This window comes from Stomoxys calcitrans, chromosome 4 (assembly GCF_963082655.1).
Source record: "Stomoxys calcitrans chromosome 4, idStoCalc2.1, whole genome shotgun sequence".
Lineage (NCBI taxonomy): Eukaryota > Metazoa > Arthropoda > Insecta > Diptera > Muscidae > Stomoxys > Stomoxys calcitrans.
Genome location: NC_081555.1, coordinates 27,333,853 through 27,361,408, shown reverse-complemented (window position 1 = coordinate 27,361,408; position 27,556 = coordinate 27,333,853). Strand labels below are relative to the sequence as shown.

Here is a 27,556-nt window from a genome sequence, read left to right as displayed (position 1 = left end):
TGTTTTGTTTACTTCAAATGCGGTCGACGTAGGAAAAAACGTGCATGTTATTTTGAACAAAAAGGAGAAAATGGGGAAAAAAGTTTACAATGCAAAGGCCAGGCAACAAAAAGAGATTGTTGTGGATAATTCGGCACTTAAGAATGTAAGCGATTCGTTAAATATTTAAAAACCTCCGAAACTTATCTTTTCATACGTTTTTTTAGGTGAAGTTGGACTTAAACGAGTTGGGAGGGTCTGGAGGCTACGATGAATCAAATGCCTTGGTATTGCCCTCACAAAAGCGTGCCACCAAGGTTAAAGTGGAGCACAAACAAAATGTTAAGATTTTAACTAAGAAACAGCGAAAACATTTGCAAGCCATAGTGGACAAGAAGAAAAAGAAGGAAGGGGTAAGACAAGTTGTTTGGAAACAATAGCCATAAATGAAACACATAGAAGAAGGCAAATGAAATTTTGCCCAAAAACATTTCATCAAGGAACAGAAAAAAAAACCTTGCACATATCAATGAGTGCTGTCCGATTCAAGTTTGAGCTCAATGATAAGGGATCTGCTTTTTACTTCAGACGAGATCGAATGACGTAAGCAGGGCTACACTAATGACTCCACCATTAGTGGGGGATAACCACGGCCTACAATGTGAAATGATGTCCTCGCCAGGCCTAATCAACAAGAATTACCAAAGCAATAAAAAAAAATTCCAGGCTACTGTGGCGCATATTTCGTTGAATCCTGATCTACGAAATGTTTTGCTCATGGTAAAACCTTTCGAATCCGGTTATACAAAAGAGTTCCATTATGATTAGGCCAAAACTTGATATGAAAAAACTTCTTTATGTTCTGTAAGAGCATGTTTGTTGGCAAGTTCACATATTTAGCCTAGAAAAACCTTTCAGCCCTAGCAGAACTCATCCCTTTGTAAGGTTTAAGGATAAGAACCATCCTCATTTCTAAATAGCTTCTATTTTGGGTTTTTAATCTAAAAGAAATTATAATAACGTTTTTAATTTTCCTTTTTTAGCGTGCTGAGCTATTGGAAGCCTTGGCCAAAGTTCAAGTGGATGAAAAGGAGCTGAAACAATACACATCCATAAGTCAAGCACAAACTGTGGGTGTAAAGAAATTGGATACTCTAGATGAATTAATGGCCAAAAAATTACAAAGGCAAAAGATACCCCAAGTTGCAGCTGGAACGAAAATAAGCTCCATAAAAGGGGCAGCCAAAAGAAAATTGCTCATAGAAGAAGAAGCTGATATAGAAGCTAAGAAGAGGAATCCCAATATAGTGGGAATGGAGGAAAGTAGCAGTGACGAGGATGATGATGAGGAAGACGAAGACGAAGAGGACACAGACAATGATATAGAAGAGCAGGATAAGGAAGGCCCAAAGGAAAATCTCGAGCAAAAAGAGGAAGAAAAAGTTGCAGTCGAAAAGACATCACTTAGTGCAACTTCAACTCAAGAGACAAAACAGAAATCCCTTAACGAGCCTTTAAAGTCTCACACAGCCTCTACTTCCAAAGAAGCCAAAAAGTCTGCTCAAGCTTTGGCTGCTGTCAGACCCACTGTTTATGTGCCCGTACTTCGAAATCCTGAAATTCAGGCAGCCCGCTTGAAATTGCCCATTCTTGCTGAAGAACAGCAAGTAATGGAGGTCATCAATGAGAATAACATCATTATTGTAGCTGGTGAAACAGGTTCGGGCAAAACCACACAAATACCTCAGTTCCTTTATGAAGCAGGCTATTGTGAAAATGGCAAATTGATTGGCATTACTGAACCTAGACGTGTGGCTGCAATAGCCATGTCCAAACGTGTTGCCACCGAAATGAACCTAAGCGATAAAGAAGTTTCCTATCTCATAAGGTTTGAGGGTAATGTCACGCCAGAAACCAAAATCAAATTCATGACTGATGGTGTATTGCTGAAAGAGATTGAATCGGATTTTCTATTGAAAAACTATTCGGTTATCATACTGGATGAGGCCCACGAAAGAAGTGCCTATACTGATATCTTAGTAGGTCTTTTGTCAAGAATTGTGCCGCTTAGATTGAAAAGAGGAGGAAATCCTTTGAAATTGATAATCATGTCTGCCACCTTAAGGGTGGAAGACTTCACAGGCAATACCAAGCTGTTTAAAACACCTCCCCCTCTGCTAAAGGTGGAGGCCAGACAATTTCCGGTAACAGTGCACTTTCAAAAGCATACTCCTGATAATTATGTGGAGGAGGCCTATAGGAAAACCGTTAAAATACACTCCCAACTGCCCGAGGGAGGTATTTTAATATTTTTAACCGGTCAACAGGAAGTTAATCAATTGGTGCGTAAGTTAAGAAGAACTTTTCCTTATAAGGCTGAACTTATTAAGGCGAAAGAAGATGCAAAACTCGAGAAACAAGAGCAGGAAGAAACTGATATGAAATCGTTCCACAACTCCGATGACGAGTTCGATATGAAGCGAGCCATACGCAATGTACGGAAATCTAAGAAAAAATTTCTAAATCAATTGGCCTTACCCAAAATTAATTTGGATGATTACAAATTACCCGGTGATGATACTGAGGCTGATCTTTTGGAAGATCAAAACTCTGATTATGACAGCGAAGATGAAACGCCAGAGGGTCATTTAGATGATGATGAAGAAGAAAGAGAAGGTCAATCCATTCAAATGGATGAGGATACAGCGGCGGCTACCACTCGCCAACCCTTGTGGGTCTTACCTTTATATTCGTTGTTGTCCACAGAAAAGCAAAATCGTATATTTCAGCCTCCTCCCGAGGGTTGTCGTCTTTGCATAGTCAGCACCAATGTTGCTGAAACCTCACTCACCATACCCAACATTAAATATGTGGTGGATAGTGGAAAACAGAAAACTCGTCTCTATGATAAGATTACTGGGGTCAGTGCCTTTGTGATTACCTATACCTCCAAGGCCTCTGCTGATCAGCGAGCAGGTCGTGCTGGTCGTGTTAGTGCTGGCCATTGTTATCGCCTTTATTCCAGTGCTGTTTACTCCAATGAATTTGAGGATTTCTCTATGCCTGATATACAGAAAAAACCTGTTGACGATTTAATGCTGCAAATGCGTTGTATGGGCATAGATCGTGTGGTTAACTTTCCCTTCCCCTCACCTCCAGATGTGGTGCAGTTAAAAGCCGCTGAGCAGCGCTTGGTCATATTAGGTGCCTTAGAAAAAGTTCCTGAAACACAAAACTCCAAGGAAGTGCCACCTATAGTCACCCGCTTGGGCCATGTCATATCACGTTTTCCAGTGGCCCCAAGATTTGGCAAAATGTTGGCCCTTTCCCATCAGCAAAATCTGCTGCCCTATACTGTGTGTTTGGTAGCTGCCTTATCGGTGCAGGAAGTATTGGTTGAGGTGAATTTCGATCGTGAAAAGGATGATGGCTCTTTGATGCTAAGCAAATGGCAAAAGAAACGCTCATCTTGGGCTTCCAGTGGCAATTATCAATTGCTGGGTGACCCAATGGTCTTATTGCGGGCTGTTGGATCTGCTGAGTATGCTGGCTCTAAGGGAGAACTTGTTAAGTTCTGTGCCGATAATGGCCTACGTCATAAAGCTATTTCAGAAGTGCGTAAACTTAGGGTGCAACTGACCAATGAAATAAATCTATCTATTTCATCAGTAAATCTATGTGTAGACCCCTCCATGTCTCCACCAACAGATGCCCAGGCCCGTTTTCTAAGACAAATATTGCTCTCCGGCATGGGTGACAGAGTAGCACGCAAAGTACCCCTGGAGGACATAAGTGATAAGGAGGAAAAACGTCGTTTGAAATATGCCTACAATTGTATGGATATGGAAGAACCAGTCTTCATGCATTCCTCTTCAGTGCTCAAACAAAAACTACCCGAATGGGTTATATATCAGGAAGCATATGAAATACAAAATGGTGATTCAAGTAAAATGTTCATTAGAGGCATAACTGCCATAGAACCTGAATGGTTGCTCACATATGTGCCACTGTTGTGTAATATCAAAGCTATCAAAGAAGATCCTTTGCCACGATACAAAGAAGATGAGGGAAAAATCTATTGCTATGTGGATGCTACATTTGGCAAGGCGGGTTGGGATTTGCCTTTGGCCGAAATTGAAATGCCTTTGGAAGAGAAGGCCTTTTGGTAACTACAAATGCTGTTTATTTTGTGATATAGCTTGCCTTATTTATTCTGTTTTTCAGCTACTTTGGCATGTTTGTTTTAGATGGTGTAGTATGCCCCAAATTACAGCCTTTTAAATCTAAGTTGAAGTCTACCCCCAGTTCTTTGACTAAAAGTTGGTCCAATCTAAATGATGGTTTGGTCAAGTTTAAACGTTGTTTTATAGTGAAACAAATCAATACCAGACAAAAACTCTTTGAGGAATGGGAAAGAGATCCCAACTGTAAGTTTTCAAGCAATTTTATGCAATGCCTTTCATTGAAATTTTCCTTTTACTTGTTATAGTTTTACTTCATGAGTACCAAAACCTTCTTTACGATGTATCCCTGTCGGAATTGATGCCAATATGGCCACCAAACAAATTAGATTAATTGTTTTTTTTTTTTAATAAATTTTTAAAATACTAATTGTTAATAATATTCGCAAACCTGTGAGCCTCTAGGATCCCTTAAAGCGTTAACGCTCTTTTTGTAGGCGTTTAAGTAGCTTAAAGGATGTTTGCTCCTCTATCATTCCACCCACCCATTTTTCAATTAGAAACACTACAACCTTAAAAAAATTAGGATATTGAAGGGCATATTCTACCCACCCGAATACAGGCGTAATATAGTAGACAATCTCATGGCAGCTGGTTGTACGTACCTTCATCGGCAAGGGCTATCGCCTCAGACTACAACACACTGGTACAACAACAACAAAACAACATGAACACGCTAACACACGGCGCCAGAAGGTAAGTACTCTTAGTTTCCAATCAGTTAAAAAGCTACATATTACTATCGTTTTAGGAGTTCACGAACTATCATCCGTTTCTCGATTAGACAAACAATTGAGGAATTACATGCATTTTAAGTTAATGATAAACAAGGGAAACAAGAAATTCGAATATACTGCCGGCTGGCTACGAACACACTGCTAACGTTGCCATAGCAGTTTCGAAACTTCCCCCACAAATATGCGAAAAATTTCTCGATTAAACAAACAATTGAGGAATTGCAAGCATTTTAAGTTAATGATTAACATGAAAGACATGGACTACTAACCCATTGCCAAAGTCATGTTTTGTTTCATGGCCGCTATTGCAATGTCACATATCAATGGGTGCTCCTACTTTTTACAGAGGATTTCGAATAGACTGACTTCCAGGGACATCTCTTTGTAGAGAATTTTTATATAGCTGAATGCTTCGCAAATGGCACCAGCATTAATAAAGGGATAGGATGCTAATCTCTGCTTCACCGATCCTCACTGCAGTACCAGGAACACAGTAGGATATACGAAGGGGGATACAAGTGGACCCCTCCATCGACCAGATTAATTATGGATGGTCGCGCAGCTATCGTTGCCTTATCCTTCATCTGTTTTTAATCTGTCTTTGAACACCCTTTTAATAGATGTCTGGAGGATGAGCAGAGTGATCCCGCTACTGAAGCCCGAAAAGGATCCCAACCTCCTTCTCAAACCAAAACACGAGACGTTTGAGGGACTACTTCTCTCATCAGCATGGATTTTGAAGACTACATAACACAACAACTTTGCATGCCATCACCGCACACATTTCCCGTGGCTTTAATCAGCCCAGGCCATGTGATAGAATGGTCCTCGTGGCATTGGACCTATCGAAAACATTCGACACGGTGGTCCTTGGAGAACGACCGCCCGCTAATGCACTTGAAGAAATTGACCTCCCCCAGCATATGCGGCCTCAACTCACTACCATATCCACCCCCCGGCACAGGACAGCTGTGAGCACCACAGCTTGAGGTCCGATCTGTGTGGTGTTAATTGCTGTCACGGGCTCACGATTTAAGGTTTTGGGCCCATAAAAAACGCATTTATAGTCCGATGTCGTCGAAATTTGGGACAGTGAGTTGTATAAGACCCTTCCACATTTCTCTCTAATTTGGCTCAGATCGGTCCAGATTTGGATATACATAGCTGCCATATAGACCGATTTCTCGATTTAAGGTTTTGGGGCCATAAAAGGCGCATTTATTGTGCGATTGCGCCAAAGTTTGGGACAGTGAGTTGTGTTAGGCTCATCGACATTTTTCTGCAACTTGGCCAAAAACGGTCCAGATTTGGATATAGCTGCCATATAGACCGATATCTCGATTTGGCCCCCATAAAAGGCACATTTTTAATCCGATTTCACTGAAATTTGACACAATTACTTATGTTAGGCTTTTCGAAATCCGTGTCGTATACCGTTCAGATCGGTTTATTTTTAGATAGAGCTACTAATAAAACCAATATTTTGTTATACACAATTGAAAAATGACTTATACTTATTAGTATTTGGTCCAAATCGGATCGTATTTCGATATAGCTGTTATGAGGCATAAGGTATGCATTTTTCATCGGATTTTGACGTAAGGTGGTTTACATATATACCCGAGGTGGTGGGTATCCAAAGTTCGGCCCGCCCGAACTTAAAGCCTTTTTACTTGTTGCATCTTAAATGTTGGCTTTTGACTGTATTCGGTTAAAATTTAGCAAACTTCCGTTACTATGCCAGACGCGAAACAAAGGACATACAAGCATTCCAAATTTGGTATAAACACTTTGGATATTAGAGGATTGCGACTAAAAGTTTTTCTACGCTCCTCGATTAAGTTCAACTTTTTAAGGAGTCGCCCAAGGCGGGTGTTAAAAAGGTGGCCAGGTTTGACGGTATTAAGAGTACAGATTTTTGTTTGCATTCTCTTTGTTGGTATCTTCTTTCTCACATATTCTCTGCTCATGTACGCACACGTATTCAAATTTCTTGATCAGCTTAATGACAAGATGGCGAATTGCACCATATGATTTGTGGTTGTTGTACAAATGAGACCACCTTTAATTGTTTCGCCATGGGAGTCACCAAAAAAACACCCGTTTCTCTATTTGATGGACAATAATAGAATTGCTGGCAATTTAAGTTTGTTATAAAATCTTTGCAATTTTGGCAGATTTTCATTAAAAAAAATCGTTTTTTCAGTAAAACTTCACAATTTTTTAGGAGATCAGAAATTACCTGTCATTTTCCAATTGAACACAATATAAAGGAGCTATAAGTATTTTAAGTTTTATACCGGTTTTTGGTTTCTGCCCGCTTTTAATTTTAGTGGCTCTACTCCGCACCCTTGGTTGCAACCATAAAAACAACTTCAGCGTTTTTTTTTTTTTGTAATAATTTTTATTAACTCAATCAATTTGTTTCAATTTTTTGTTTGTTTTTGCTGTTATTTATAATATTCTTTATAATTGTACATAATAATTGTATTAATATCTTTTTGTTTAACTATTTACAAAGCTAATAATTGGTTATGGTATAATAATATTGAGTTTTGCTTAAAACATTTTTTTTTAATTTTTTATAATAATTTTGTTATTCGTTCGATAAATATTTTCGCAGTTGAGAGATAAAAATGAATGCAGAGAAATAGAGAAAGAGTAGATAGAGTGGATTTTGAAATAGGACATGGAGTTGTTTTGTTTTATATATGTATATAGTATATATATAAATATTTAACAGCTTTTAAACATTTTCTTTCTTTTTCAAATTTAAAATTATTTCTGTTTTTTGTTGGTTTTTGTGGTTAATTTAATAACTTATCTAGGTATTACTTAAAGACAAAAATATGCACCAATTTTTGTTTTCGCTTCTTTTTAACTTTGGAGAATGTTTATTGGTTTTTCGGTTTATTTTTGTTATATAATATATAAATATAAGTTATTTTACATAATTGATATGCTTTTTATATTTGTTGTTTTGTTTTGGGTTTATTTATTATTTTAAAGGTTTTGTTCTATTTCTTTTGTAAACATTTCTGTGGGTTTTATTTTGTTTTTTTATAATAAAAGTTATATACAAAACAATACATTTACATTTTTTTTTTGTTATTATTATAAATTAACGAATATAATAACTCAATTATTATTGATTAAAAAAAACGAGGAGCAAAACTTAAAGCATTATACACATTTTTTTTGACAAATAAAAACTTACTTATTTTGTTTTAATAATTAATAATTTTTTGTGGTATTTTTTATAATACTAGATAGGAAGAATTAAGGAGAATATGTTTTATTATTTTTTTTTTTAATTTTATTTTTCTCAAATGGTTTTGTTTTTTAATTTTTGAAACTTTATTTCGGTTTGTGAGTTATAGCTTTTCATTTTGTATGAAAAACCTTTGTTTTTATTTGGGCTTGATTTAATTGTTCTCTAACTTTGTGTTCATTTTTCTTGTTTTAAATTCTGTTTTATATAGTCATTAGAAAAATCAGTCTAATTTTTTAAGGCAACATGAGAGCTTTTGTTTTTTTGTGTTTTTTTTTAATTTTTCTCAAAATCTTAAAGACTAATTTGGGAGTTTTGTGTTATTCTTATTATTATTATTTTATTTTAATTTTGTAACTTAATTTGTTTTTAATAATTTAGCTCCAGTTTGTAAAATTTAAATAAATAAAAAGTTTTCACTAATGAAGACTCAGTCAGTCAGAGTGTAAAATTATCAAAGTCCAATTTGTTTAAATACTAACTACCATAAATGAAAATAATATTATATGGAATTATCGGGTAAATGGATTTTGCTTTTGAACAAATACATTTATTTATTAGTAAATATGTTAAATATCAGTTTCAATATGCATTTTAGTAAATAATGGATTGAATATAAGGGTAATGCGCGTTTAAATCAAACACTTATCAAGCCACGACTTTTGAGGAATTACATGTATTTTAAGGTAATGATAAACAAGGGAAACAAGAAATTCGAACATACTGCCGGCTGGCTACGAACATACTGCCAACGTTGCCATAACATTGTCGAAACTTCTCGCATAAATATGCGAAAAGTTTCTCGATTAAACGAACAATTGAGGAATTACAAGCATTTTAAGTTAATGATAAACATGAAAGACATGGACTACTAACCCACTGCCAAAGTCATGTCTTGTTTCATGGCCGCTATTGCAATGTCGCATATCAATGGTATTTAGTAAATATTGGATTGAATATAAGAGTAATGCGCGTTTAAATCAAACACTTATCTAGCCACGATTTATACTTTTCAAACGTGCTTTTTTACTTTTACGAACTGGTCACCTTTTCTTTTTAGAGATGTGATATAGCTTCTGGACATTCTCAAATGAATGACCACAAGAAAGATTTTCGTGCCGAAGTATGAAAGACCTGTGACCCACAATAAGGGACTTACAACCCAAAGTAGTTCCAGCAGATGCAGCCGCCTTAATACCTACAGATAAAAGAGTGATGCCAACTTGCAGGATGTGTCTCCCGATTGTAACCTGAGACCACCCGACATACATCACCTGTTTAACTAACTAACCAGATCCACTCGACTAAGACCCAGATCCCTCTGGACTTACCCCACTTTAATCGCAGAGCTTCTGGATTTGGATATTCAACAGAACCAAGCAAACGAAAGATAGAACACAACACACTGCTAAACCAACAACTACTTAAAAACTGCATAACTTTAAGAATAGTTTTTTTTGTTTTTCTATTTGTAATAGAACCGTTGAGTGGAGCGGACATATTGTTATTTCTCTCCGTAAGAATTTACCTGTAACTCGTAATAGGTCATTATTTTTGGAAGAAAAATTTAAGTCACTCAAGGATAGCTGCGATAGAGGTATCTATTAGGCGGTTGATGATCTGCGTCTGTTTTCAGAGGATCGGTAGATCTAGAGCCCGGGAGTAGGCTTAGAATGGACTCCAAAGACCCAACAGCTGCGGTGGTGGTATCAGGCCGTAGCATGTTGTCTGCTATTGAAACCTCGACTGGTGGAGCGGCTGCTCCAGGCTCCACTAGACGACAGACAGGGCTTTTGACGAAGACACCTGCTTCGAGTCTAAAGGACAAGGCCGAACAACCGGCCTTCCCGGCTAACCAACACGCTCTTTAAGAGGTTGGAATAATAGAAAACGCATCGCTCTCAGGTTTATTGAGAGGCTTGGTGCGAATAATCCTAAGACACCAACTAATAGAGAGAGACTCCCTAAATTGGGCTCGGGAATTTGCTGCACAGGCTAACCCAAAGACTACACGTCTAGATTCGCTGTAACTCCTTCATTTTTTCGAATTTCGAAAAATTTCCAGCATTCCGCAGTGCGAAATTCGAAAACGATTCGTAAAATAAACAAAATTACGTAAAATTTCACATTTTATTTTTTATGAATTTTTTTTAGCAAAGGCTAACCCCTTATGAAAATTTTCAATTTATGATGCGAAAAAAAATTTTTCGAGTTAAGTATACAGTGTTGAAGATAATGGCAAAAAAATCGGTTTTGTGCAACTCCTACGTGTTTTCTTCAAAAAACAAGTTCAAAATCGCTAATTGATAGCCGAAAAATGCAAAAAAATTAAGGTGAGTTTGAAATTGATGTAACATCCTTAGTTTCGAATTTCAAGATTCTAAGGACACCGTTGGATTCGTGAAGAAAATCCCTTTCCATAATGGTGCTGGATGAAGCTCTACTCTTTTCTATTTCTTTGAAAATTTTTGAGTATTGCTTCAAAATCGCATAATTAATATCCAAAAAATTCAAAAAAAAACAACGTGAGTTTGCAATTGCTGTAACTTCCTTAGTTTTGCAAACTTTACAATTTTTTAGACACCGTTGGATTCGTGAGAAAAATCTCTTTCCGTTGTGGTGCTAGATGAAGCAATAGTGTAATGTTTTCTATAAAAAACATTGCAAAAACCAAATCTTTTTTGGCGTAAAAATTCAAGGTCAAAACGCTGTAACTCCTTCATTTTTTCGAATTTCGATCATTTTCCAGCATTCCGCAGTTCGAAATTCGAAGACGTTTCGTAAAATAAACAAATTTACGTAAAATTTCACATTTTATTTTTTATGCATTTTTTTACCAAAGGCTAACCCGTTATGAAAATTTTCAATTTTCGATGCGAAAAAAATTTTTCGAGTTGAGTATACAGTGTTGAAGATAATGGCAAAAAAATCGGTTTAGTGCAACTCCTCCGTATTTTCTTCAAAAAACAAGCTCAAAATCGCATAATTGATATCCAAAAAATGCCGAAGAAATCGACGTGAGTTTTTAATTACTGTAATTTCCTTAGTTTTGGTAAATTCAAAATTCTGAGGACACCGTTGGATTCGTCAAGAAAATCCCTTTCCTGGACGAAGCAATATTCTTTCCTATTTCCTTGAAAACTTTAGAGTATTGCTCCAAAATAGCATAATAAATATCAAAAAAAAAAAAAAAAAAAAAAAAAAAAAAAAAAAAAAAAAACAACGTGAGTTTGAAATTGCTGTAACTTCTGTAGTTTTGCGAACTTCAAAATTCTGAGGAATGTGTTGGATTCGTGAAGAAACCCTCTTTCCATAGCGGCACAATACTGTAAAATAACGCAAAAACAAAATTTTTTTGGATGTAAAAATTCAAGGTAATTTTTAAGGTCGAAAACGTTGTAACTCCTTTATTTTTTCGAATTTCGATCATTTTCCAGCATTCCGCAGTGGGAAATTTGAAAAAGATTCGTAAAATAAACAAAAATACGTAAAATTTCACATTTTATTTTTTATGCATTTTTATGAAAATTTTCATTTTTTGATGCGAAAAAATTTTTCGAGTTGAGTAAGCAGTGTTGAAGACCACGGCAAAAAATTTGGTTTAGTGCAACTCCCATGTTTTTTCTTCAAAAAACAAGTTCAAAATCGCATGATTGATCAAGGTGAATTTGAAATTGCTGTAACATCTTTAGTTTTGCGAATTTCAAAACTCTGAGACACTAAAACGGTTTCTGGACATCTCACTCCTAAGAATTTTGAGAAAATTTTTTGTTTTTGTGAGTTGTAAGCTTTAAAAAATTGAATAAATTTCTCCCTCGAATAAAATCCTCCTATTCTGATTGAATGGGGAGAAAAAAATATGGGAGAGGAAATTTCGAATTTTCGAAAACAGCTGTTTGGCTACAGCTGTTTTATTTTGGTTAAACATTTGATTGTTATTTTTTGGAAAAAAGAACATAAAAAGGAAAAATAAGTTATAACGGTTGCTAAAAAAGTTTACAAACATGTTTAGTGTTGCTTTTGTAATGTTTGTTTTAGTTTTTGTATTTTAATAATGCACAATTATGGACTACAGCTTGTCTTCATATTTCTGTCTTCATCCAAACAATCTTCCGTCTTCATCCAAATTGATAAATAGATTAAAGGCGTTAAGGAGGCTGAATTATAATATAGAGGTTTGCTTCTCCTTCCCTGTCATAAATGCTGTGGTGGTCTGCCTGAAACACCGCTTTATCTAAAGGCCTACATTTTTATGGCGCTAGAACTTGAAGATCTAATGAACATTTCCAGGCGGCGGCCGCTTTTCATGGTGGTTGGGTCGACTGCTGGATATAATGCTGCCGAAAAGTGACTTATGGATTTATTCCTACTTCTGAGGAGTAAATGCTGCCAAATGTGGCGCCAAGTATCTTTGAATAATTGCCCACGAACATTCCATTAAGAAACAAGCAGAAGACTTCTTGCACATCATTGAGGGCCGCCAGATTTTACTTCAAACTCAATGATAAGGGACCTCCTTTTAGTATCGGACTCGGAACGGAGCGCTAATAAAATTGAAAAACTTGAGAAAATCTTCTATTGGGGGGTACATGACATATTTAAACCGGGAGAATCTAACAAAATTTGTACTTGATTTTGATGAAAAAGTGAAAAATAATTTCCATATAATTTAAATTGTTCGTAAATAAGAAGTGGTGCCATTTTTTTATAAAAACATAAAATTTACAATTTTTTATTCTAACTCCCTTTCATTTGTTTGGGGGAATTTTTCCCAAGTTTTATCGCCTCATTCTCCTTTTTATATCGATTCAGAATAGCTTTTTTTCCCCTGGGAGATATTTCCCTTTTTCGAAGTTTGTTTAGAATAAGGGAAAGGGGATTAGGGAAAAACTCCCCATAAATTGTTATTCAGAATAGGGGAAAAGGGAGTAGGGAATAAACTCCCAGGGAATTGTTATTCAGAATAGGGCTGATAACTTTTTAACCTAACTCCCTTTCATTTGTTTGGGGGAATTTTTCTCAAGCTTTATAGCCTCATTGTTATTCAGAAATGGGGCTGCTAAGGAAAATGCCTCACACGTATCGCCAACATTTTTTATCGTTTTCCTAAGCAAGCAAATAAAAAACCAACCAAAACACACATCAGCTGTTGTTCTGCAAATTTTCACTGGAAGTTGTTCGCGTACTTTTGCTTGCAAATTTTTTCAAAGAAAGTAAAGTGGCTCTTACTCTCCTGCACATTTTTACTGGCAAATTATTACTGGGAAAGTACGCGAACAGACCTAGTAATTGCCTTTTTCTATGGCAATTACTAGGTCTGTTCGCGTCATTACACAAAAACACATGCATTGGGAAAAGTACAGCCAATAGATAGGGTTGTCGAGCATGGTTAATGTGGTATTTGTATCTTAGATGCGTTTTCGCTATTAATACGATTCAAATACAACAAACCAACGCACGGCCCTTGAAGCCATCACACCTAATATGATTGAAAAGTCTTCTAACCAAGGACGAAACGCGTCCCATAGTGGTTGGTGTGTGTTGCTATCTTTGAATCATTGAATCTCGTCTTGAAAGAGAAACAAACAAAAATTGAAAAATTTAATGATCTCGCCCTAATGGATAAAAAACTTGAAAAATTAAAAAAATTAGCTGTTGTATTGCAAATTTTCCCTGGAAGTTGTTTGCGTACTTTTGCTTGCAAATTTTTTCAAAGAGATTAAAGTGGCTCTTACTCTCCTGCACATTTCTACTGGCAAATGTTTATTGGGAAAGTACGCCCTAGTAATTGCCACATAAAAAAGTCTGTCATTACACAAAAACACATGCATTGGGAAAAGTACAGCCAATAGACAGGGTTGTCGAGCGTGGTTAATGTGGTATTTGTATCATAGATGCGTTTTCGCTATTAATGCGATTCAAATACAACATACCAACGCGCGGCCCTTGAAGCCATCACACCTAATATGGTTGAAAAGTCTTCTAACCAAGAACGAAAGGCATAGTGGTTGGTGTGGCTTTCCTTTTCCATTTGCAAGCTTCGATCATTGAACTCGTCTTGAAAGAGAAACAAACAAAAATTGAAAATTTTAATGATCTCGCCCTTACGGGCAAAAAACTTGAAAAATTACAAAAATTAGCTGTTGTTCTGCAAATTTTCACTGAAAGTCGTTCGCGTACTTGCAAATTTTTTTAAAGAGAGTAAAGTGGCTCTTACTCTCCTGCACATATCTACTGGCAAATTTTTACTGGGAAAGTACGCGAACAGCCCTAGTAATTGCCAAAAAAAAAAGTGTGTCATTACACAAAAACACATGCATTGGGAAAAATTACAGCTTATAGACAGGGTTGTCGAGCGTGGTTAATGTGGTATTTGTACCATAGAAGTGTTTTCACTATTAATACGATTCAAATACAACATATCAACGCACGGCCCTTGAAGCCACCACAACTATGGGTTGCCCAAAAAGTAATTGCGGATTTTTTAAAAGAAAGTAAATGCATTTTTAATAAAACTTAGAATGAACTTTAATCAAATATATAATTGCCATTTTGTTCGATAACCTTGTGCCATCTTCCTGGCAAATTTAGTATTCCACGCTCATAGAACTTCTGGCCTTTATCTGCAAAAAACTGAACCAAGTGCGATTTTATAGCCTCATCATTGCCGAAAATTTTACCATTTAAGAAGTTCTGCAAAGATCGAAATAAATGGTAGTCTGATAGTGCAAGGTCAGGGCTATATGGTGGATGCATCAAAAGTTCCCAGCCAAGCTCACTCAGTTTTTGGCGAGTGACCAAAGATGTGTGCGGTCTAGCGTTGTCCTGGTGGAATATGACACCTTTACGATTGACCAATTCTGGTCGCTTCTCCTTGATGGCTGTATTCAATTTGTCCAATTGTTGACAGTAAACATCCGAATTAATCGTTTGGTTCCTTGGAAGCAGCTCAAAATATACCACACCCTTCCAATTCCACCAAACAGACAGCATAACCTTTTTTTGGTGGATTTCAGCCTTTGAAGTGGTTTGAGCTGGTTCAACATGCTTGGACCATGATCGTTTTCGACTAACGTTGTTGTAAACAATCCATTTTTCATCTCCAGTTATGATTCGTTTAAGGTGCATATCACAAGCGTTGATTCGGTTTGTTAAATGAATTTCTTTCAATACATGTGGTACCCAAATATCAAGCTTTTTCACCAGTCCAAGACTTTTTATGTGATAATGAACGGTTGATTTTGGTATATTTAACTTCTCTCCTATCTCACGCTCAGTTACATGACGATCCAATTCGATTAATGCTTAAAATTTGTCAACGCCGACTATATGAAAAATCCGCAATTACTTTTTGGGCAACCCAATATAAATTTGCAAATATTTGCACTTTTTTCCTCGTATTGTTTTGATAGGTTGGCAAATGGCGTTACCACCTCATGGCAAAAACAACAGACTTGCATTGGATTTTTTTTGGGCTTTCAAGGCTTGTCTATGCAGTACTAAAATAAAACACAGCAAATAATTTTCCTATTCATCATAATGGCATGCAAATGCAAATTTTGCCCATGAACATTCCACTAAGGAACGAAAGCAAACTTCTCATATATCAATGAGTGCAGTCCGATTCAGGTTTAAGCTCAATGATAAGGGACCTTCTTTTTCTAGCCGAACGACGACACCTCTTTGGAGAGAAGTTTTACATGGCGTAGTCCTCTCAAATGTTGCCAGCATTAGGAGGGGAAAACCACCGCTGAAAATTGTTTCTGATGGTCCCGCCAGGATTCGAACCCAGGCGTCGCTACGGTGGCCTCCCACCATTATGGCATATCAATCTTAAAATATTAACAGTCCGTAGCGGTTGAATTAATCATCGTAGGCATTTTTTTTTTTTTTGAAAAAAGTGTGATTTTAAATAATTTATTTTTTTTTAATTTGGAAAACATTTGTTTCTTTTTTTATACCTAAGGAGTTGATGAGTTTTTGCATTTGTCGCCGTATAACAAACTAAAGCTAAATTATTAAATAATTTTATTTTTAGGTTTCTGTTTTTTTTTTTTGGTTAAATTTTTGTGTTTATATTGTAAATCTACCAAGAGTTTTATGTGCATTTAAAAGAAATATTTATGTTTGGGATTAGAAAATGGTAATTATCTAGGGAGGGGGGCCGGGCAAACAAAAAACCAAACATTAGTGATACAACTTTTTTTTGCTGGTTTCCTTCTTAACATTTGTTTACAAAATCGGAGTATTGTATTAATAGGCAATTACATATATATATATATATATATATAATTATCATGACAATAATTGGTATAATACAATAAATGTATTTTTTTGTTGTTTTATAATTTATATGTATAATAGTTTAATTTAATTAATGTTAACATATTTTATTCAGCTAATAAAGCAATTGTAAGGAATTTTTACAACGTTATTTTATTTTTCTGGTTTTGTTTTGCTAAAAGGAGTTTAATTTCATTTGAGTTTTAATTTTTTTTCTGTATATTTTTATTTTTTTTTTTTGAAGAAACTAAACATATAACCCTGTTTTTTATAGTATTTTTAGTATTTTTGTTATATTTTTCTCGCAATTAAACAACCATGTTTAAAAAATATTATTTATATATATATATGTTATATATGTATGTATATTAATTAACTACTGTTTTTATGAATGTATGTATGTATATATATAAAAAACTACAATAACAAATATTTACATATTAAAATTACTATACTTTTTTGAGTTTTTTTTTGTTTTTTCTTTCGTTAAAAAAAAAGAAAAACAAAAAACAATATCATCTCTGTTTGAATGGGTATTTTTTTGGCTTTGAAAAGAGGAAGAGAGGAAGGAAAATGGTTTTGTTTTTGTTTTTCTTGGTATATGGCTATATACCAATTCTAGGAAAACTTCACTATGCGATATATATACAAAAAAACATAACAATTGAACACTTTTAATTTGGCAATAATATGCCAGAAGCCGTGGAAAGTGTAAGAATTCTCAAAAGAATAAAGTCATTGCCTATGTGAAGAATTCTTCAGTTCAAAAGATTAAGGCTTTGGACTTTTTCCAACGCCCAAGGAACTAAAAGCTTTAATAAGCAATACCAGAAAAGTTCCCTTAAGAGTATTAGGCTTTTCTTAAAAAAACTCTCAACAGTTTCTGCGTTTAGCTTATTGTGCCCTTGTTTTTTTTTTTTTCTTTAATTATGCTGTCTTTAAAAACCTGAATTCCTGGTTTCTTTAAAACAATAAAAATCTCCTTACCATGCCATAGTTTAAATGCTAAACATCTGTGCTTTCGGGAATTTTCGATTCAATATCAACATCTAAGTCCACATTTTCAATATCTTGCACATTTTCAACATTCTCCAAACAATGTTGCTTCTGGTCTGTTTTAGTGTTCTCATTAGCTTCTTTTGTTTTTAGTTCAACGGAGCCTTTAGCTTCTAGTTCCTCTTTAACTGAATTAACCTCTTCAACAGTCATATTATCCTCCATAGCTTTGCCACCATCGTTTTTAACTTCCCTGATCATGTTCGCATCATCATTATCATCATCATCTGTCAGTTCTATTACTTCAATTTGTTCGCTTACAACGTTATCACATATGACATCCACCAACTGTTCTACCAGATCCTTGGTGGTAAAATTATTGCTAATATTCGAATTTTGCGAAGAAGAAGTTGTCAACTTCTCCAAGGACTCTGCATTATTTTCGTTTGAGGATTCTTTTTCCACCGTAGTAGAAGTAGTAGTAGTAGTAGTAGAAGAAATTTCAGTTGCTTTGCTTTCGTCCAAAGCAGATTTCTCTTCACTGGGCGATGTAGAAACCTCGCCCAACTCCCCCTCTTGGGGTGAGCAAAGTTCCAAACTACTTGCTTTTTCTGTTTTACTTACTTCCCTCATATCATCCCCCCTTGGGGTTTCTCTATCCTTTTCCTTTTCTTTGCGTTTTTCTCTATCCCTACTCCAGTCCTTTTCTCTTTTCTCTTGTTCCACCACTTGTTGCCACAGATTTTTCAAATACTCTTCTTGTCGTTCTTTTTCCAAATTCATAAGACAACTTTCATCTTCCGATGAGCTACTACTCACCGCCTGTATTCCACATTTACCCGAGCCAGTGCCGCGCCCACCCTCAGCCATCAAAGAAGTAGGTGGTGATTCCAGGCTGCTGCCTAAAATGGGCGTAAGACCTCGATCAACCTGTTGTTGTCTCAACTCAGCCATTTCCCTTTGCAAAGAATTGCGCCTTGATGTTTCTATTTCCTTTTGGACACTATCCATAGCTTGATTGTATTGCCGCAGACCACTGGCTGTGACAGGAACAAAGTTTTCTCCAATCTCAATGAGGTAAACATCACGATTCAAGGGTGTGCGACATACTTTATTCGGATGGTTTGACCGCCAGATGTGTACGACATAGCCCACCATACCGGCTCGTGGCTCCCAACCGTCCCAAGAGAGGCGGCCTCCTTTTTGGCGTAACGCTTCGAATGGCCAGGCAATGCGTCTACACTGATCTATGTTGTGGAAAATCTAAAAATAGAACAAAAATTAAAAATCGCCCAGGGAACACAAAAACAAAAACGAAAAAAAAACTAAAGGTGGTATTAAACGATATGTATTCTCGTATGTATTTTCAAATGTGGCAACTCTATACACATCGGACTGTGGGTCGACACAGTCCGAGTTAATGGAGAGGGCGACGAATGCGCTTGCAACATTGTGGAACAGCGAAACGGTCGGTAGGACGGCGAAAATCCCATGGGGGTATCCAAATCGTGAGAAAACGAGGCTATTACGGAAAGGAAGCAAGAAGGAGGTCAGTATAGCTATTGGTATCATAACGGGATACATAGGACTACGAGCTCACTTATGTAAATTTGGTGCGACAAGTGATAGCATGTGTAGGGCATGTGGGGAAGATTATGAAACTTTGGAGCATTTCCTTTGTCATTGCCCGGCTTTCGCGTCTAACAGATAACGGCACTTAGGTGGAGACACAATACCAGACATGAACCAACTTAGGGGAGTGGTATTCCTAACTTAAAATTTTCTTTTTAGAGGTTACTTTCTAGTTTTTAGAGCGCACAACAAGCCGATTACTGGCTTAGGTGTATGTCCATAGTGGCATGGGGCTCATTAATATCTGCACCCTCTTTTCAACCTAACCTAACCTGACTCTATACACACGGCGCGGACATTGGGTGGTCTAATAAATATAAGACACTGTTGAATTTTGTATTTCAAATTTCAACTAAATCGGGTAATAAATAAAGCTTTTATGAGTCTAAATGACAGCTATTTCTAAATACTGTCCGATCTGAGCCATATTTGTTTCCGATGTTTGTTGTTTCAAATTTCAGCAAAATCGGTAAAAAAATAAAGCTTTTATGGGCTTCAGACCTTTTATCGGGAGATCGGTCTGTATGGCAGCTATATCTAAATATACTCCCATCTGAACCATTTTTGGGTTCTATGTTGGGAGGCGTAAAACTACTTTCTGTTTCAAATTTCAGCGAAATCGGTTAAAAAATAAAGGTTTTATGGGCTTCAGACCCCTAATCGGGAGATCGGTCTATATGGCAGCTATGTCTAAATATAGTCCGATCTGAACCATATTTTTGAGTCAGATGTCGGTAGGCTTAATATAACCCACTGTTTCAAATTTCAGCAAAATCGGGTAATAAATAAAGCTTTTATGGGCCTTAGACCTTTTATCGGCAGATCGGTATATATGGCAACTATATATAAATAAAGTGCAATCGGAACCATATTTGGGTCAGATGTCGGTAGGCTTAATATAACCCACTGTTTCAAATTTCAGCAAAATCGAGTAATAAATAAAGCTTTTATGGGCCTTAGACCTTTTATCGGCAAATCGGTATATATGGCAGTTATATATAAATATAGTCCGATCTGAACCATATTTAGGTCAGATGTCGGGTAGCCTTAAACTACTCACTGTTTAAAATTTCAGCGAAATCGAATAAAAAATAAAGCATTTATGGGCATTAGACCCTTTATCGGCAGATCGGTCTATGTAGCAGCTATATCCAAATATGGTCCGATTTGGCCCGTTCAAGAACTTAACCAGCGTGCATCAAAAATACGTATCTGTGTCAAAAATCTATTATATATCAATTTTTGAAGGCTGTAGAGTGAATAAAACAGACGGACGGACACACGGCCAGACACAGGGACATCGTTTTATCGTCCTAGAATTTTACGACGATCCGAAATATATATTTTGTAGGGTCGGAAATTGATATTTCGATGTGTTACAAACGGAATGACTAAATGAAATACCCCCTATCCTACGGTGGTGGGTATAACAAGTAAAAGCGTGCTAAGTTCGGCCGGCCCGAATCTTATATACCCTCCATAATGGATCGCATTTGTCAAGTTCTTTGAATGACTGTTTCAATATATATATGAGCTGTGTCAAGAAGTCGGGAGATCGGTTTATATGGCAGCTATATCAGGTTATGAACCGATTTGAACGGTTGTTGGAAGTGATACCAAAACACCACGTGCAAAATTTCGGTCTAATCGGATAAAAATTGCGCCTTCTAGAAGCTCAAGAAGTCTTATCAGGAGATCGGATTATATGGCGGCTTTATCAGGTTATGATCTGATTCAGACCATACTTGGAACAATTGTAGAAAGTCATTCCTTAACGATATTGTGAATTGCGCCCTATAGGGGCTCAAGAAGACAAGACATGGACCGATTTGGGCCATTTACAATTCCCACCGACCTACACTAATAAGAAGTACATGGCTAGATCGACTTAGAGTGTCAAGGCGATCCAGAATATAAATAATTTATGTGGTCTCAGAAGCTGAGAAAGTCACTTTGGATTGTTGATGGGAGTCCTTATCGTCCACTGCAATATTAGGTCGCTGACATGGCGATGGGCTTGGGACGATGAGGATTTCTGCAGGGTCTGTTAGTATGAGGAGGAACTGGAGATGGTTGAGCACCCGCTGTGTTAATGCCCCGCATAGGATTATGGGTGAGTACCTCTTCTCTTCACTGAGCTACAGTCTTTTGACTCCCGAGGGATTCTGGACTTCTGTAAGTTTCTGATATGGCTGACGAGGTGACCTTTTAGTCGGTGAAACTTTTTTCGGTCTCTACGCCGGCTTTTAGGTTTATCTCATTCTTTTCTAGCATATTTCGCCTTTCTCTTCTCTTCTTTATCTTTTTTTTCTAGGACGAATACAATGGACTAGAGTTCTCCGAGTGAAGCGGTTGTCAACTGTGGTTGCCAGGCGCTTGTCCTTTAACCTAACCTAACCATGGGGTATCAAATCAATATTTCGATAATTTACAAATGGAATGACTAGATTTGTATACCTCCCATCCTATGGTGGTGGGTATAAAAAATTATATGCCGGCCGATCGCTTTCCATAATCCTATTTAGTGAATCCTGTTTTCGATTTAAATGTCAAAAACATGTTTTTAGCTGATTTCAATGAAGCAAAAGCCATTCAATCAAATGACACCACCTTCCTGGATTGGATTATAAAAATGTTAGTCATTTTAACTCACCTCTCTTTCATCCACTATGATCACTTTCTCATACAATGCAAAGCGTGGCTGTGCTATCTCACTGTTACCCCGGCCGCAAGTGGATGAGGCTGTAGCCACTGCATGTTCTCCAGCGCTACCGCTAACCGCCATCGTCGAGCTACTATTACTGCCACTGTTACATGCCGTTCCTCCGCAATTAGCATTGACAACACCAGCTGCAGCGGCCGTTAGACAAATTGGACCTTTTGTTTTGCGCGGGTAATCAACGGGAGTGGTAATTATATTACCTATCCCTAGATTGCCCGAAGAACAATAGATTTTTGTATAACGTCTAGGGCTACCAGTAGCCATACAATTGACACCGCCTCCATTGTTGGCAGCCACCGCACCCGCCATATTGTCACTGGAAACATCTTTATCCAACGTTTGCGAGGAATCATCCGAGTCCTTTATGACCTCGGGTAAAACTGAACTGGTGCTGGCTATGGGCAAAGTAGCCCTCCTCTCACGTTCCGAAGAACTACGCACTGATGAAGAGGAAAGCAATTGTTTGTTATTGGCCCTTGACTCTCGTAGAATTTCCTGTTCCCGATTAAGCAGACCTGCTAGCAAGGTGGTGGAGGAAGGTTTCATAACCGTCATTGAGCTGCGCATGGATGATAGACCATCACTGCCAAACTGAGAACTCAAAGTGGCTCCGGGTACACCGGTAGCTGCAGTGGCACGACTAAACATTGTACTTGCGGTGAGCGTATTGTAGATGGGAGGTGATATATACATAGGTCTCAGATCTCCACTTTCACCCAGATTGGAGCAGGCACCCGATGGCAGACCCAGATGTGTGGTGGTCTCCATTGAGGAACCGGAACTGCAGCCTTGACGACATTTTTCCCTTATATGATGCCACCAGTCTAAAATGTTTGTTTTAATGGCCTCCGGCGTTATGGGTCCTCCCACCACCTTCTTCAGCTGATCATTGGTGTCCGCATACGATGTAGTTAAGGGTGAGACATAAATCGGATAACCGATGGGTTGATCACAGCTGGAATTTATTATGTTACGCAAGGCTTGCTTAGCATTTTGAATGCTACCACGCTCAGGATTACGGTTGCGCAAATAGATCAGTTCTTGCTGCTGACCAGCCCACAAGCCACGAACGCATTCTCTATTCAATTTAATCACACGGAACGTAAGAAAACGTTTGGTTAAGCGTATAATGCGATATTCATCCGAACCATCTTCCATGACATGACGCAGAGCCAACAAATTTGGCGCTCCTCTGAGTACGGCACTGCGCCACACGGGATCGGCTTCATGAGATATCACCAAATCTTTGGCACTGGTATCAATTGCCTCAAACAGGGCGTCGGGATCTCGAAATTCATCAGGATTAGAGATGTGATCCTGCTGAAGCTTCAAGGCCATTTTTACAGCTGGCGCTACTACGGCATGCAACAAATCCATATCCGCAAAAACCCATTCGTCCCGGGGCGAGGTTATGCGAAAATCACCTTTGAATAAAGCATGCAAACCGTGCAAAAAGAATTCCACTCCCGTCATCGAACTGTGGGAGGCTGTAGCTAAAGATCGGCGAGCCAATAGGCTTAGAGCCAAACATAAAGAGACTATGGGCGAGTCTTTAGCTATAGAAGGTACTTTGAGTTTTATGGGTGGAGGTTTTTCCGCGGAGGACCCCCGCGAGGGTTCAGCTGAGGCTGCCCTGCCCTCTGGCCTGGCCAAAGGTGAGCAATCGCTTTTCTGATATGAATGTTTGCTGCCCGAGGGAGCCGATTTGCTAGACCTAGTCAATGGAGTAGAAGTAGAGGTCAGACCGGGTGCACTTTCCGAAGCTTGGCGTGATATGTTGGCCAATGAATGCGATGTGGCCATTTGCTCCACCGAATTGACCACCACCTCATTGCTGCCCGACATGGTGGCACTTTTTTGTGGACGTATTCTTAGCTGCTGTTGTGATTGCGATTTCTGCTGTGCCGTCGATAAATTCGGAGTACTAGCTATGGTGGTAGTTGATACTGCAGCCGTGGGCTGTTGTGTAGTAATACCAGCCTGGGAAGCGGTGGGTGTGGAGTTTTGATTTTGATTCTGTACACTGCCATTGGCCGTTGGTGTGGGATTCAAACTTTCCTTGCGTTTGTCATAGCAATAGTTGAGCCAACTCAGATAAACATAACAAAAACTAGTGCGAGTTATGCCCACAGCACGAAAATCAAAATCCTCATCCAGATTGAAATTGAATATGGGATCCAAATCTACGAACTGGCGACTCAGCGTGTGTTGCAAGGCTTCTTGTATGACCGTGGAATTCAGCCATTCATCCAGTTTGGCATTTTTTATAACATAATAAATTATACTCTGCCGCAAGGAATAAAAAAAAATGAATGAAAACTTCAAAGATTCTATTAAGGAGACTTACCTTCACGTAATAGGTTATCAAAACTTTGCGATATTCAAACACTTGCAAGGTGGTGCTGGCTAAATTGTCCGATATTGAATAGCCCTCCACCACATACTGAGAGGCCACCACCTGCCAGGCCAACCAGCGAGTGGAAAACATAGCATTGGCGCTTAGCATACGAGGTAAATGACCCGGATCGCAACAGCAACAACCATCATTATCTTCCACATCTTCGGTAATAGCCTCAACCTCACGTTGTTGGCAATAGGTACCACGGAACTCCAAGCCACGCATTTGGAAAGTGCATAAACCATTTCCCAATTCAATGATATGAACCAGGCAGTTTAGGTAATCCGAAGCCAAAACTATAAAGGAAGCCAAAGTAGTACACATCAAAGCATTACCGTCACCCTGCTTTCTCCGACTTACCAAAACAATCGCCTTGATTAACATTACCCCAACGCCCCATTATCAAATCCCCACACAGGGAATGCTGCAACGAACGCGTCAGATGTTCATAGAAAATGGAATTCAAATTATTATCATCGGCTCCCAGATCACGTTCCAGCTGAGAACTTAAGCGCGTATTCGAATGATCAATGCGTCTGGTGTTGTAATCTCGTTCCCAGAATTTGATGGGTCTCACATACGAGGTGAGAAATATAGCACTACCCAGAAAAGGATTAAGCGGTGTTGATAGTATCGATGAAATGCCTGCCTGCAGAAACAACATGGCCGAGTGGGGTACACTAAAGGGTTGAGCAAAGGCATGAAAAGCCGAACCCCAAGTTATTTGCCAAGGAGCAATATAGGTAACAATAAATTGAAGCTGTAAAATATAGATAAAAATGTATTAGGGTGAATTGGGTGGGCTAAGGATTTTTTTAAATTGAAAAAAAGTCATCATATGAAATTCGTAAGAATCTGACATTGTGTCATGTCAACGGAAACCCTAACCATTTATAGAAAGCAATAGAAGAAACCAGTATGTGTGACAAGCACTGCAACCTTTTCTGGGCCCTTCAATAGTTCAGCGCTCATTGATATGAGAAAAGTAACGCCACTGTTCCTCCATGGGAAAAATTATATTTTTTCCTCATTGTTCAACATGCGTCTCTTTGGCATTATAGACGTTCAAGCATCTCTAACTCCCGATCAAACCCTGCAAAAGTTCGCCTCCACAGTGTTACGCGTAAAGAACTACGTCAGTGAACTGACACTGCATTGACCAGTTACAAGCCCTAGATAAATAGATGTTCTCTTCCTCGAAAAAATTGGCCATATGTCTGTAGTCATCGTAAAAATCACACTTGGCCACCACTGATTGCTAAAGACGATTGTAACCAGGGGCCACACGATACACGGCACCTGTTTAACTGCCCAGCCCCAGATCGTTCTGGACGCACCCCATCTTAGTTGCAGAGTTCCTGGGTCTTGACACTCAACAGAATCAAGCAGACGAATGATAGAACACAACAAACTGCTACAACAACAACTGCTTACCAAATCCGTACCATGGGTCATGTCCAAAGAAGATTCATTTCGCACCAACCGCTTCTTGCTTAAACACTTAGCGCATACGAAACTCGTGTTCCCATGGCGATTGGTTCTATGGACCGAAACGAGCATGCTCAGCTATAGGAGCTTGACAAGGATCGCTACTTCCAATTGCAAATGAAGCTACAACAACGTCAACGCTGTTTGTATTGCTCCATTACCCTCGGCCTCATATGACACAGAACCGTAGCCTTCATAGCCGCCTGATACATAGCCTCGGCCTAAGATGATACAGAACTATAGCCTTTAATTGCCGCCTGATCAGGAACATAAATCATGAACGTCTGACTGGACAGCCGTTCCTACCTCAAAATCGTATCCAGAGCCTGCAAGATGGCAAATATCACCTGACTTAAAAAACGCTACACCCGACAAGTATCATGCATATATGACCAGACCAAAGCCTTTAGAGCCGCCTGACTACCTTCCTGCCTGATCGGAAGATATAATTTTCATAAACCTCGACCTTACATGATCAGAACCCAGTGCTTCCATACCCGAGTGTCTCTCCACATATGTAGATCGTTAGCGTCCAAGAGTGGATCCGCTCCTCCGTCGCAACGCCTATAGCCGTAGTCTGCATTATCGCCTATAGCCTGCAACTGGGCCTCACCTGCAGACTCGAACAGTTTTAAGGAGTGTCCGAAAGGTTTTTTGTCCGACCCCCTTAGTCTAAATGCAATCTTTGCCTGAATACCTAACGTAGAGATGCAAAAGCTGCAAAACCGAGTACTAAGCGTATACCTCAGGGCTTATCCTTCGCCCCAAATTCAGCGGCACGGCGATGCCCACGAAGTTATTAACTATTCCAAGGATGCTCTATCGCTTCAAAGCCCATGAAATTTTCGTATACGCACTTAGAAGAGTTTTACAAAATAGAGATGAGCACGTGAATGATTTTTCACGCACTCGCGGGAAAATCATGACTTACAAGAAAAAATTACGACTCAAGAGACACGAGAAAATCGCGGGACACTCTCAACTCACGAGAAATCACGGCTAACGAGAAACTCACGAGTATGGTTGCTGCTGTAGCAGCGTGTTGTACGCTGAGACGGCAGCCCTTGCCGATGAAAGACTCCTTCGGGCCAATCCGGTACGTACAATCGGCTGCCATGGGATTGGAGTATGGTATTTATACCCATACATTGCGGCATTATTCCTAAACCCGATGTCAGCTTAACCGCAATCCCTTCCAGGTAATCAACCATGCTGAGGAGACTTTTTCACTGCAGAGCTACGGAAATCTTCGTCTGCGCATTTAACGTACAAACAAAAGCCTCAGACCGACAATGGTATTAAGCGCTTCCCTTGGGGCACTATCCCTCGCCCTTCAGGTTAGCACGGCTCTGTTGCCCTGCATATTCTCAATAATACGGAGGATATTTCATCGTTTCAGGGCTCAGAACGAGTAAGATATAAGCGCATTCCTAGAGGCACTATCTCCTTTCCGTCTCAGACCGCCACAGTGTTTTCGCCCCCATGCTCGAGATCTCTCCATTATGATTCCAGACCAGATATCTATAGGCGAAAAGCAGTCGAACCACAGCAGTTAAAACTCTCCCCCGATCCAAGTCCCCAGCTTCTACTTATGGATTATATTGGGTTGCCCAAAAAGTAATTGCGGATTTTTCATATAGTCGGCGTTGACAAATTTTTCACAGCTTGTGACTCTCTAATTGCATTCTTTCTTCTGTCAGTTATCAGCTGTTACTTTTAACTTGCTTTAGACAAAATGTGTAAAAAAAGTATATTTGATTAAAGTTCATTCTAAGTTTTATTAAAAATGCATTTTCTTTCTTTCAAAAA

The 27,556-nt window shown here is 38.4% G+C and overlaps 2 protein-coding genes across 3 annotated transcripts in view; one reads left to right on the top strand and one right to left on the bottom strand.

Annotated features, from left to right (window-relative positions):
• Nucleotides 1-4,590, top strand: LOC106093214 (probable ATP-dependent RNA helicase kurz). The gene is made up of 5 exons (XM_013260233.2): nt 1-145; nt 207-392; nt 1,023-4,144; nt 4,204-4,406; nt 4,469-4,590. Exons 1-5 carry the CDS (start codon nt 71-73, stop codon nt 4,552-4,554), a joined length of 3,672 nt encoding a protein of 1,223 aa, XP_013115687.2. The 5' UTR covers nt 1-70; the 3' UTR covers nt 4,555-4,590.
• Nucleotides 4,591-14,960: 10,370 nt separating this feature from the next.
• Nucleotides 14,961-27,556, bottom strand: part of LOC106093212 (protein pecanex) — a 30,834-nt gene continuing 18,238 nt past the window's right edge. For both annotated transcript variants that reach the window (XM_013260231.2, XM_013260232.2), the window contains exons 7-10: nt 24,620-25,019; nt 24,209-24,555; nt 21,793-24,147; nt 14,961-18,770 (exon numbers count right to left, since the gene is read on the bottom strand). In XM_013260231.2, coding sequence (XP_013115685.2) covers nt 17,517-18,770; nt 21,793-24,147; nt 24,209-24,555; nt 24,620-25,019 — 4,356 coding nt within the window. In that variant the 3' untranslated portion in view covers nt 14,961-17,516. The remainder of the gene's footprint in view (nt 18,771-21,792; nt 24,148-24,208; nt 24,556-24,619; nt 25,020-27,556) is intronic.